The sequence below is a fragment of the Drosophila mojavensis genome, unplaced genomic scaffold (genome assembly GCF_018153725.1).
Source record: "Drosophila mojavensis isolate 15081-1352.22 unplaced genomic scaffold, ASM1815372v1 contig_36, whole genome shotgun sequence".
In the NCBI taxonomy this organism is placed as follows: domain Eukaryota; kingdom Metazoa; phylum Arthropoda; class Insecta; order Diptera; family Drosophilidae; genus Drosophila; species Drosophila mojavensis.
In genome coordinates, this window is record NW_025318858.1 from 16,469,149 (window position 1) to 16,482,923 (window position 13,775).

A 13,775-nucleotide genomic window follows, 5' to 3' on the forward strand; every position below is an offset into this window, starting at 1 on the left:
AATTATATGAACGATTTGAGTAATATAAAAAAAATGATAGACTTAAAAAAATTAAAAAAAAAAAAAAAAACTAAGTAGGATCACATATTTAAATTACTCTTTTAAGTATATGACCTTAATAAATAATAATACAAATAAATAAATAATAGAAATTAAGAAATAATAAATAAAGAAATCAATAAATATAACAATATATTAAAACTATATTGATCACCTGCAAATATTGAATAATATTTTTCATGGAAGTAAGCAGAAAAAAACTGAAAGTTAACTTGATATAATAAATAATTAAGTGACCATATATTTATTAATTGTAAAACATTTTCCTTTATTACTTAAGATAAAATATGTTTTTTTTTTATTCTATATAGTTTTGTTTTGGCTTAAAATGTTGTTTCTTTGTCATTTGTTTTTGTTCGCAACTTGTTTACTTCCCAACTGAACAAACTTTTGCACAACAAGTTAACAATTAATTAACTTGGCTAATATGGCGCCTTAAAGGTTTTCGGCCAAGTGAACTACACGTCGCAGACGTGGAGTATGGATCCTACATATCCTATGTATATAGAGTGGCAGAAGCACGGCAGCTGTGCAGCAGAGCTTAGGCATTTGCCGTTGGATTTTATATTTAAGCTGCGTACAAATTGGGCAGCTAAAAGCAGCGAAACCCTGTCTTCAAAGCGCACACACACATACGGAGAGGCACATGTGAGAGGCAGCTTGATGTAGCATTAGTTTGGGGTTATCCCACGGCCAGGCTGAGCTGAGTTGAGTCGTGTTGGCTATACGCCCACAGTAGAAGCAGCAGCAGCTGCTAATGTGTCTTTGTCTATGGCTTTGTGTACACGAGTATATATATTTATATACATATACATATGTCCATGCATATATACACATGTGTGAGTGCGTGTGGCTGTGTATATGCAAAGCTTTGCTGTTGTAATTGCTGCTATAACAGCAGGCTGTTTGTTTGTGTTGCTTGTATTGTTGCTGTTGCCTTTAAGCTAAAGACTTAATACGCTTTGCCCGGAAGAGACAAAGAGAGCGAGAGGCAGAGAGAGAGATAGAGATAGAGTGTGTGCAGAAATGAGACAGAAATTATGCACAAAAAGCGAAAATAAAAGTTAAATCAGTGCAAGTAGCTCGAAAGCACATTGCTGTGAAAGTGGAATGAAACATTTACATACAACAAATATATATATATGTATTAAAAAAATACAAGTGTGTGTGTCTGCTTTCAGTATATATAAGTCTTTTGTCAGTTGCTTACATATTTCGGTCCTTGCTGACTTTGCAATTTGCATGCTCTTTAAGAAGGTTTTTCAAATTATGCTCCTTACAGAGGGAAACACCCGCATCGCACCTTGATTCGCTTACCTCTTGTTGTTGTTGTTGCTGTTGTGCTTGTGAACTTATAGATTGTATGCAGCTTACGCTGAAGTGCAAACAATGTCAACATCCAATTTTTACCTGCACGCAATTTGCCAGTTTACGGCAAAGGACACATTAAAAATTGAAAATCCAGGTGAACAAGGAACATTATGTTGTTCTCACAACATGTGCTGTGAAATGTAATTTTGACAACAGGTATCAACTAACACTGAAAGTGGAATGATGTTGAATAGGTACACTAATTCATATTTATTATAATTTATGGCATAAATGAAATAAATATACGAACGATGGGACATAGGATAGAGATAACATGGAATTTTAAATCGAATGATGTGATTTTGATGGGAAACTCTCGTCCTGTCCCACTCTTTTCTTTTTCTCTCTCTCAGCAGTTTGAAGTTTATTAATTTCTTACAAAATGGCGCCTCGTCATAAATCACCGACTGAGTACCCTTTATTTATTTAAAAGTTTTCCTTCCAATTCAATTCGCTTCTTTAGTCCACTCTGGAGAGTCTTCTCGAAATGTACTTCAATTATTGGGCGCGTGCGTAAGGTTGGCAGCTCCATCAATTTACATGTAAATCGACTGAAAGAGCTAAAAAAAAAAAAAAAAAAAATGGAAAATAAATATAAGAATGCAAAAGAAAAACGTAGAAATCAATTGATTCATTTTCATTGCACGAAATTCTGAACTTGAAGCAACATTTTCAACTGATTGGATGTGTTTTCATTTTCCATCTACTTCTTTGGAAAGAGCAACAGGAAAAGCAGCAGCAGGAAAAAGTTAAGTCGAAACGAAATCAAAAATAAACCGCAATTGAAATGGCTGAGGAAAACGGAAACGGGAAAAAAACGAAAACAGATGGAAAGCAAATTATAAGCCAAATGCTAGCGAAATTATTTTTAATGAAAATGGAAATTTGGAAAGAGAAAATGGAAATGGAAATGGAAATGAAAACATAACACGAAATTGTACGATTGCTAAAACGTTTTAAAGCTTCTTCAAATTGTTGGCAAATAAAAATAAATTTTATTTTTGTTTAATTTCAATTTAAGATGGATTTTTTTTTTACAGCATCGTTTGTTATTGAGCTAAGTTTTGTTTTGTTATTTTTATTTAAACTTTTGACGCTGATGAAATGATTGCAGTGGAACGTGATTTATTGCATTTTTCTTAGATTTTATTTGACAAGCTTTCGTGCGGTTTTTCCAGCGCTACAGAAACGCTGACGACTTTGCTGCGGCTGCGGCTGCGGTCAATCCACCGTACACAATCGCACTTTCTCACTCACTCTCTTTCTCTCTCTCCCTCTCTCCCTCTCTCCTTCTCTTTGTCCCTCATTCTAACTGTAAAGTTCACAAACTGCGTATGAAACTCTCCTGTTGTATTTACGTTAGGGGCCTGTCTAGTTGAGCTGACTGGAAAATTCGTAATATAATATAGAAGAAAATTGTTTGCACAAAAACTTTTAATTTAAGTTCTTGCAAAACTCAACTTTATTAAATATCATAAATAGAAATAGTTGTTCGAACTGTTCTGCTTTGAGTTAATTAAAATTCTTCAATATTTCCAATAAAATCCATGAAAACTATTTTTAAATACTTGATTGAGTATTTAGAAAACAACATAAAAGCCTCTCATAACTTCTAAAGGCCGTAAGCATATTAGAAACACATCAAAAATTGATATACCACAAACAAACAAGCAAAGAGAAAAACAGTTTTAAATTGCCAAAAAGGCAGGACAACGCAGCAGAGCCCAATGCCCACATCATCCATCATCCAACTTCAGACTGTAAAAAGGCCAAGCAAAAACTGAGACTCAATGCAATGTCGGATGCTGGAATGATGATTTTCTGATGTCAGAGTGAGGCTGAGTAGGGCGAGTAGGGCGCGTAGGAGAAGGACAAAGAAGTGGTGCAGGAGGAGCAGGAGCAGCAGGAGGAGGCAAGTCTTATCTAAAACGTGGCGTACTGGAAAAGTGCAGCTGCAAAGCAGGCAGCGCTCAAAGTGAAATCAGCTTAACGAGATTGCACACACAGTCGCACACAAGCATACGTTCTGTTAGACACATACCGAGACACACATACATACATATACTGACAGCCTTAAGCCTATCAATCAAAATGAGCATATAACCACCCAAAACGCTGACCCAAAGCTTAAAATATTCAAGTTGAGCGCATTTGAGCCCATTTTGTGCGAGCTACTGCAACCAAATTGAATCATCATTTTAGTATGCGAGCAAGCAAGTCGATGTTCAGAAAATTGTGAATTCTCCTCTGCATATGACACAAATACACACACAAACACGCGCGTACAGCGAAAAATGTTTAAGCGCAAAACAGCGGTCAAAATTCGAACGCATTAAATGCTCGTTTTGACAGACAGCGAACCCAATGTTGGATCGTTCGGGGCATCAAGAATTGCGGCTTAATGGAATTTCAATGAGCCGCCATTAGATTGATGCAGCAGCCAAAATGACATCAGCCGTGCTTGTACATTATTTAACAAAATGTTTGTTTGTTGTTCTTGTCATAACTTTCAAGATTGCAAAAATTATATTGAATAAAGTTTTTCCCTTTTAATTAAATTATTTTTGTTTTATTTAGGTGTAATAATAACTGTTTGTTTAATACAAATAGTAATGTTTAAAAATTTTAATTGTTGAAATGCTTTATTTATTTATTATTATTATTGATTATTAATAATTTAAATTATTAATTGAATTTGTATGAATTAAACCTTTATTTTGTAACCAACAATATATTTTAGGCTTTATATATATTAATAATATTTTGTTTATCAACATCATTTTGTAGGCTCTATGTATTAATACAATACCATAAATATTTATTAAAATTGAGTTTTTATTCACTAAATTCTTCTGAAATAAATACTAAATATTCATGATTTTTTCCCAAATTGTATTATTTGCAGCCCAACAAAACTGCTAATTCAAAAAGTCTTAGTGCTTATATTTCTAGAGTATTCTATACTTTAGGCTACGTCTAATGACTACCATAGTATTAGTAACGCACTTCCGCCTCAGGCCCAAGAACAAGCTCTATATGTGTATGTGTGTTTCTTTGGGAATGGCTGTGGCAGCTGATTGAACATTTTTCAATCAACTGAGCGCAGTAGTCGGCGCCCCCAGCAGCTAATTTGAGTGCCAAAAAGAGCCGATGAGAATTGAAGGCGTTTGCTCATCGAGATCTCTGCCAAACTGGTTTTTCCCAATAGTTTTTCTCTGCTATCGATGACTAAAGCGAACTAACAGCAAATGAAAGCGAAAGAGAGAGACTGCAGAGACATGATAAGGAAAAAAGAAAAGTTGTTTGCCGTTAAAGTCGGGCGATTGCCGGGCCATGGCTATTTGTAGCTGGTTTTCATTTGCTTGGCTCCAATGTTGGTCAAACGCTTTGCCATGTGCAATTTTTTCTTCTCTCATCTTCACTGATTTTTTTTTTTTCTCATTTTTTGCACTCGCAGCAGCTAATAGCGAAAGTCGTTTTCAGCTCGTTTCTTATGTGGGCCAAATGTGCAGCTGCTAGCCAAAAACAGGAAAAAAAAAATGGGACAACAAAGAACTAGGCAACAGGCTAGCCCCAAAGAGCAGCTGTGATAAGATATATATAATGTATATATATATATATATAAATATATATATGGGTATATATATAATGTATATTTGGGCCAGCTTCAAAGTTTGTTTGATAAATGGTTTCCATTGTGGCACAGACTGCGATATTTCGAACTTTTTACGTTGGATTGAGGCTCAGCTATAATTTATATTATATTAAATTGGTTTCAAAATCGTTATTTATGTCTTATATTTGGATGGACAAGAATATACACATATGTATATATTTCTTATAGTCAAATTAAAATTGTTTCTTATGTTCTCAAAATGAATATTTATTAAAATACTAAAAGAAAAAAAATGAAATAATATATTTAATATTTATATATTACAAATTTCAAAATATCGTAAATTAAAAAAAAAAAAATAAATAAATAAAAATAAGTAAATAAAAATATATATCGTATATATAATTAATTTTTAAAAAAATTAATTTGTGTACAATATAATTTAAAATAATTTTGTAAACATGAAAATTTACAAATTACAAATCAAAAATTTAATTCAATTATTAGTTATTCTTTTTATATTTTCAAATTTTCTTAAATATATAAACTATGGGAATAATTATATACATTAAAGACATAACAACTTTATAAACTCTGTGTTTAATATGTTAAAGTTCAAATAAGCATGATTTTGTAACGTTATTCATCTTTACTTGGTATACCAATCACAAATATATATGTAGTTCCAGGCTTTGCTTAAACATTCTGTTTAATTACCTCTCTATCCCTATCTATATCTTCCCCACTTAAAAACAATTTTCTGTTTGCTTAAAATTATTTCTCTTTTTTGTTCCACCGAGGGAATCATCTTCCATTTCGTTGGCATTCATTTTGAGTACCCATCCCCATAAACGTCATCCCCACCCCCAACACCAACCCCTTCTCGCAATTTAACTTTTTTTTTTGCGTATTTTTCATGATTTTGGCGCATTTTAAGTAATTAAAATTCCTCAGTGATAGCAAATGCATATTTGCCATTCTCCCTGTCAGTTTTCTTTCTCTCTCTGTCTCTCTTTCGACATGTATTTCAAATTGTATAGACGATTGTATATGTATCTGTAAATGTGTCTGCATTTGTGTACAATTTGTATCTGTGTTTTGACCGCAGCTATTCTGACTTTATTCTCATTTTCCTATCGATTTTTGTGGTTTTTTGAACGCAATTAACCTTCGGGCTCTGAGCTCTGGGCTCTGGGCTCTCAGCTCTGGCTCTTAGTTTACTCTGAATATTCCCAAACTTTTTGACCAGATAAGCAAATTGTTGTTCTAGTGGTTGTTGTTGTTGTTGTTAATACTGTTGCTGTTGCTGCAGTGAAGTTTTCCCTAGCTGTCGACTTGTGTCAATTTTTCATTTGTATTTACTTCTGCTAATCCTTGCCAATAATTTGATGTGGTTCTTGGCTCTTCATCGCCCCAGTCGATGAGGTCTGTTAAATTTGCTAACAAATATTTGCGGCATTTGGATTAGGCTCTCGGCACTCGACTCGACGTTCTCTGAACTATTTCTGCAACGATTTTGGCTGGCATTTTCAGTGAATTTGTGGTTTTCGTGGCTTTCGAAATAAAGCAACAAAGTATTAATTAAAACAAAATCGTTTTAATATCATTTGTTAGCAATTAATTACATTTGAGCCATCTTCAAAGGCATAAAATCGAATTCAATTTAAGCAGCTTTTGATGTAGGGATTAAGGAATAGTAAGCTTAAAGTAATCTTATCTACGAAATGTCTATCGAGATTTTGCATATATTAAAGAAGGAGCTTATTCAGTGTAAAATTAGCGCTAAAAATAAATCATTTAAAAAAAATATATAAATAAGTTTATTTATTTAAATTATAAAAATATATATATTATACAAATAAATTTATGTATTTAGAGATAGTTATATTAAATTTTGAATAAATAATTAAATTATTTTAGTAAAATTTCTTAATATTAATTTATATGTATTATCGATAACTGATTTTTAAAAATATTTTCAAGTGGATAATTTTATTTAAATTAATTTTTATACTAATTTAATTTTAATATATATATATATATATATTTTTTTTTTTTTTTTTTTTTTTTTTTTGAAGCCTTTTTACAGTCTCTCATAATGCTTATAGCTTCTTAATATGCATCATGTACGTCATATTGATAACTGTAACCTTATATTAAATATAAAAAAAGTTACTTTTCTCTTCGAAAAATACGTAATAACTGATTAATTTCATGTCGATGCTGATATACTTTTCATATACTTTTTCATCTTGCAAAACACTTTATTCATTATTTATCGATAACTTTGACAAACTCGTATCCTCTCAAACTCTCGACAATTTCAAATTGCTTATGAAGCTAATAATCAAACTAGCACCAGAACATTTCCCATTACGCTCTTTCCAAGTGTATGCCTGTGTATGCGTAGCACGTATATGACATGCCTATAAGTATCGCATAGCAATCAGGCACATTTCAACGTACGTAAATCTTGGCGTAAACCCAATTCCGATTGCACAATCCCAACTCAAATCGGCTAGCCGCAATTTCAAATTAATTGAAGGCCGGAAATTGAAATACAACGTTCTCGTTGGATGCTGTGCCAGCCAATCCTCGAATTCCCATTCTCTATTCACCCAATCCCTCAATTCTCTGTCGCTGCTCCCCGCCCCAAATTTCGTCTCCCCTTGTGTGCAGCAACAATTTAAAAATACATGACAAACGCAGTGGAAATTGCAACAAACCAACGACAATCGTCTGAAATGCCCACAACAACAACAGCAACAACAACAACTACGACAACAATCAGTGCCATTTGAGCTGCTGTTTCGTGATGTTGATGTGCTTAATACTTTTAACGTTTCATAGCATTTAATGGCCGGCTGTGAAATGGGCCTGAAAGCAACTGTGTGCCGGCCCTGGCCTCAGCACTTCAGCGTTCGCCTGTGTATATGCAATGCATTTTCTTATAATGCAATTTACTTTTGCAGTTGCAGTTACTTTCCGCTGTCGCCCAATATTCACTCGTCTAGTGGGCGCTTCTGGCTGGGTGGGCGTGGCCTGTCGAACTTGAAGTGCAAGTGTAAAAGTGCCAAAGTGGAGCTTGTCCCTGGCACAAACACATATTTATTTTGGCAGATGGACTGAAAACCAAACCAGAAATGGCAGCACCCAACGCAAACGAAACGAAATACACACAGAGGCACACGCACACACACACACACACACACGCACGACGTACATATCTGCTTTGCCAACAGCTTGTGCAACATTTTTAATGCATTTACAAACACACTTAATACACATACGCACACACACGCACACGCACGCACAGGCACACACTTACTCACACACACACACACTCATAAATGCATTACTCGTGCACATTTTGCTTACCGCCTGTTGGTTGTTGCCAGTTCCCTTTGGCTTAAGTGTGGGCGTGCCCGATTGCCTAATGGACTGTTATGTCTTATACACATCCATATATATATATTATATTTGTCTGTGTGTGTGTTTGTGGGAATCTCTTGAAAGCATATAAAATACTGATTGGTTGACTAATACCTTTACTGCTTGTAAAGCAATCAAGAATTGTACAATAGCAGTTAAAAAATGAAGAAAAGTGTCTGCGTTACGGATACGACAAGTGGGACGGAGGGTTATGTAAAGCTAGTTATGTCTGAAGTAAGTTAGCAGTGGGTGTATTAAAATGAAATGACAGCTGTCACTATCTATCATTATAAAACATGAAATTGATGATAAATTGATATATATATATATATATATATATATATATATGTAGTTCATGCAATTCTAATTGAAAACAATTAACATTTCTGTCGTCACATGAAAATATATAAGAAGAATAGTTTTTCATAAATCATCTTTAGTTATTTTTTTTTTTTTTTTTTTTTTTTTTTTAAGATTAATCAACATATATAAATATATTTTTTTTTATTAATTTTTTTTATTTTTATTTTTTTTTTAGGAGATTTAAAGAAAAATTTACAAAAATAGGGTATAAATATAAAGAAAATGGTTTATTTATATATTTAGAAAAAAGGGCTTAAAATTAAAAACTATATTTTTTTTAAATGTAATTTATTGCACCATATATTCCTATTATATTCAACCTACTACTATACATATATAGTATATATTAAAATAAAAATTCTTGTACTAATTACAAATGTTTCTTAACTCTTTACAGGTCATCAACGTCTCAACGAATACATATCCCACTATGAAACACTTAACTATGATCATGAGCACGTTAGAGCTAGTCACAATAGAGCACGTCGATCGGTGACCAAAGATCATTTTGTATATATAAAATTTGCAGCACATGGAAAGGATTTCCATCTTAGATTAAAACGTGATTTAAATACATTTAGTGATAAGTTAGACGTGAGTATTACAGAGGCCCTATCAAAATATCATTCGTGTATCTAATATAATATTTTTCAGTTTTATGATAACAACGGCCCCATTGATGTCTCAACGGATCATATCTATGAGGGCGATGTGATAGGGGATCGTAATAGTTATGTATTTGGTTCCATACACAATGGGGTATTCGAGGGTAAAATTATAACGGAACGTGATGCCTATTATGTTGAACATGCCAAACATTATTTTCCCACAAATCGGACAACGTCAGCGTCAGCGTCAACGACGACGTCGACGTCGATGCCGACGACAAAGACCACCGCAACTACATTAGCTCCAACAACAACGGAGTCCAATCTGACTAAAACTGCCATTGATAATAAGAGAGAAAAGTTTATGAATCAAATTGATGAAACAACAACAGCAAACACATTCCCAATGTATCCAACCGAAAACAACACCAAACAGTCAGAAGCAACAACAACAACAACAACACCAGCAGCAGCAGCAACTGCAAAGAGAAACGAGGATGAACTTGATTTCCACTCCATTATCTATAAGGAGTCGCATGTTGAGGATGCCTACGAGAATGTGCGCGAAGGTAAGTCAAATAAGAAAAGTGAAAAATGTTCACCGTTATTACGGAAGTGCACAGACACGAGGGTTGGCAAAGAAAAAGGGAGGGGGGGCGACGGGGAGTCAGCTCAAAACTTTGTCATATGATTTATATGCTATGCCATCGTTTTTCTCTCTCTCTCTCTCTCTCTCTCTCTCCTTCTGTGTCCCCACTAACTCCCGCATCGACCTTGAAAATATGTTTGATAACATTTCTGTTCGGCTTTTATGACAGCTGAGCAGTGTCCATTCCCCCCAAGTGTTTGCTAATAATTTTCTTGGTCCCAACGTGTTCGCGGTCTCAACTTGTCAAAGCCAAACAAAAATTGTTCCAGAGTTTTTGGGTCGTATAAACAGCGTTATGTAGCTTACATTTTTGTCGCACAGCTTTGAGGGATGAAGTTTGGCAACAGTGGCTTAATAGCCTTCAACAAATGTGCATTAAACTAACTGTACTAACGAGTTAAGGTGTGGCTGAATCGATAGAGTTTTGGGCTCTTTGCATATTTAATAGAATGAAAAGATAAAGTATAGCATAAATTTTATCCAAAAACAATTAAAGCTTTAAAAAGTATTTTATCAAAAGATTAAGCACAACTTAAATCTTATCGTACAAAAATATATATATGCATTAGGATATATCGTAACAATGAAGGCTTTACAGGGCTTTTTATTATTAATGCCGTAATGCATTAAATAATATTTATAGACAATGTTACTATTGCCTAGCTAGAGCCTGATTATGTTTTTCTATTGATATGAATGTTGCTAGGGGTAAACGTAGTCAAGTTTCTAAAATAATATTATATTATTATAGCTCAACTGAAGCTTGGTAACATTACACAAATTGTGCTTAAAAGTGCGAAAGGTAGCTATTGAAATCAGTATTTCGATTTTAGAAGCTTTTGAGATAGATTATATATCCAGCCGATAATATATTGGCTAAGGTGTATTAGTTTTAAAACCCAATCAGAAGTTTGGTATCACCACATATATATATTATATAATTCTTACTACTATATTATGCTACCTGTTTATTGAACCCAAATTGAGCGACATAAGCCAAATTGAATTGATTGAAGTGATTTAGCTCAAAAGAAATTTGGCAACAGCGTAAGAACTTTAAATTTGAGCATCTTGCATTTTACAGACATAGACTCAATAGGATTGTATTTACATTTAAGCAGCCTACGTTGTAATGAAACATTCCCGATGCAAAACATTCCCGATGCAATGCTTCAAATTTGCTTCAAATTTTTCACCTTTATGTGAGCACCGCATAAATCCTTGAATGTTGCGCTGCTACCTATACCCATTTAAACATAGACATGCAAAGAAATATATGGTACATATGTATACAGTTTTAAATATGTAATAGGAAGTTCGGCAACAATGCTGCATACAATTTTCTTCGCTCGAACAATGCAAAAGGGGAAAAGAAAAATTCTTGCACAAACATTGCAATTCGCTTCATTCCTTCGCAATGCAAGTCGACAGCAGAACTGTGGCACATCTGAGTCACAGTCGCAGTTCGCCGTCACAACAATGACAATGGCAATGAAACTAGCTGCCACATATGTGTGTTCATTGTGCATGCAACAACATTTCTGTTGTTTGTTTGTTATTGTTGTAGCTTGTTGTGTAAGCCATGAAAAAAAGAAAGAAAAAACGGCTGCAACAAAAGTGCTGCCGGCAATGTAAAAAAATAAAATAGAAATACATAAAAAAAAAAAAAAAACAAATAACAAAAACAACAAATCTAATGCATAACTAAACATTTGTAGCATGCGGGGAATACCCCTAATGCTCGCAGGGGAATTGTGGCAAAAAAAGTGTTGCATGCCATTTCATAGACAGACAGGCAGATGAAACAACAACAATAGACAACTTTTGTCGCGTATTTTGTTAAGCTGTGTGTTCGTGTCTAATTTTAGGGGCGTGCCATGTGGGCGTGTGGGCGTGAGTGTGTGCAGTTGAGTGTAATCATTTTAATGAGCTCACACAAAAGCCACTTACATTTCAGCTGGCTTCCAAATAGTTTGTTCGCTGTTGCCGTCTGTTGCATTTGATTGATGCACTTTACACTGATTCTGGCTGATTGTTTAGCTCACTTATATATGTCTCTATCTATCCATCTCTCTCTCTCTCTCTCTCCCTATATATATATATATATATATATATATGTCTGTGCTACATTTAATTAGTTTCGTTTAACTGCTATTGTTGTTTCGACTAGCATATTTTGTGTGTTTAGGATTAGACACGAGCTTTGAGTGTTGTGTCAAAATGTTTCAAAATGCTTGGCATAAATCAGCCTAATTAAAAGTCTTGTCATTTCAATTGATATATTGAATTAATAATATTAACTGGCCTGCGGGGCAAAATGTGTGCGGGTGTCAGTGTGAGTGTATGTGTGTATGCATGTCCACTTAACTAACGGCAAGTCGAGTGTGGCAACAGTGTCAGCTGAAGTGTAATAAAATTTAATGATGCTTATTAAAATGGTAATTATACTAAATAATTTAGGCAATTTTTGAATAATATTTGAATTGAGCATTTAATGATATCAATATATCGATAAAGTGCCTATAGCTAACAATTTATTCTCTACTTGGCAACTTATGCATGGTATATATTAAATTTATATTTTGTTTTTGCAAATTGAAAATTTAATATATCTATTAAGTGAAGTCTGGCAATAGTTCATGATTGCAGTGGATATTGAAATTATTGTAATTATTGGTAATTGTGAAGTTTGGCAACAGCGCCTAGACGTATTATTATTGCAGATGGCAAAATGAAAAACAAATTTTATTATTATTTTATATATCGTTTTTTTGCACTTCTAATAGATTTTTAATTAAGAAAAATTTGGCAACAAGTTTGTTCGTTAATAAAGTGTAGCAAAAAATAAAATTATACTTTGTGAATTGATTTGTAAAAGTAATTAATTCTAGCGAATGCAATTAAAATTGGTTTGCTGAAACAGAACTATAAATTGTGGAAATTGTTTGCTGACAAAACTTCCAATTAGTTGGGATTTATTTAGTTTCGCCAGGCGAATAGAAATCAAACAATAAATAATTTCGCCAAATAAACTTGCATTGTCTGCACTTTGTAACTTTTTTACTACTTTTAAGGGGTTTCACTTTAAAGCTTTCTAATTTATTACCCAAAATAAAAAACTTTTGGTTACAAAAAAAAAAAAAAAAAAAAATATATATATATATATACTGGCAGAAGTTAACTTAAGTAAACCGAAGTGCGTAAAAAGTTCGTGGAACTTGGAACCAAAGAGCAGGACATAAAGTTCGATTAGAGCAAAGTGCGCTGTTGCCATGCTTCACTTGTTGACACCAACACCAACATCAACACAGACACACACACACATACTGACAGAAAGCACAACTTTTTGTGCCCCCAACAGCTCCACGAGAGAAGTCAACAGTAACTCACCCAGTTTTTAGTGCCTTTTATGGCTTAATTGCTGCCCAGCCATTCAGCCAGCGTCTTAAACTGTCCAACTTTATTAGCTACTCTCGCCAGGCACGCACGCAACAAAGTATGAAGAAGAAGGCGAAGGAAGAGGAACAAAAAATCAGCTAGGGTGGCTGCAGTTGCAACTGATCGCTGCATAGTTACCCTATGTGCAGCGTCGAGCTAGATATCCCAACTTGAGACACATAATTAGAGAGAATAAAGAATCATGTAGGGAAAAATTATTATTTTAAAATATGAAAAT

General features: G+C 33.8%; 1 protein-coding gene across 4 annotated transcripts in view; it reads left to right on the forward strand.

Moving 5' to 3' along the window:
• The window catches only part of LOC6576994 (disintegrin and metalloproteinase domain-containing protein 10), a 148,985-nt gene that overhangs the window by 95,544 nt on the left and 39,666 nt on the right, over positions 1-13,775 (forward strand). For all 4 annotated transcript variants that reach the window (XM_032729093.2, XM_032729092.2, XM_032729090.2 and 1 more), the window contains exons 4-5: positions 9,240-9,436; positions 9,497-10,019. In XM_032729093.2, coding sequence (XP_032584984.1) covers positions 9,240-9,436; positions 9,497-10,019 — 720 coding nt within the window. The remainder of the gene's footprint in view (positions 1-9,239; positions 9,437-9,496; positions 10,020-13,775) is intronic.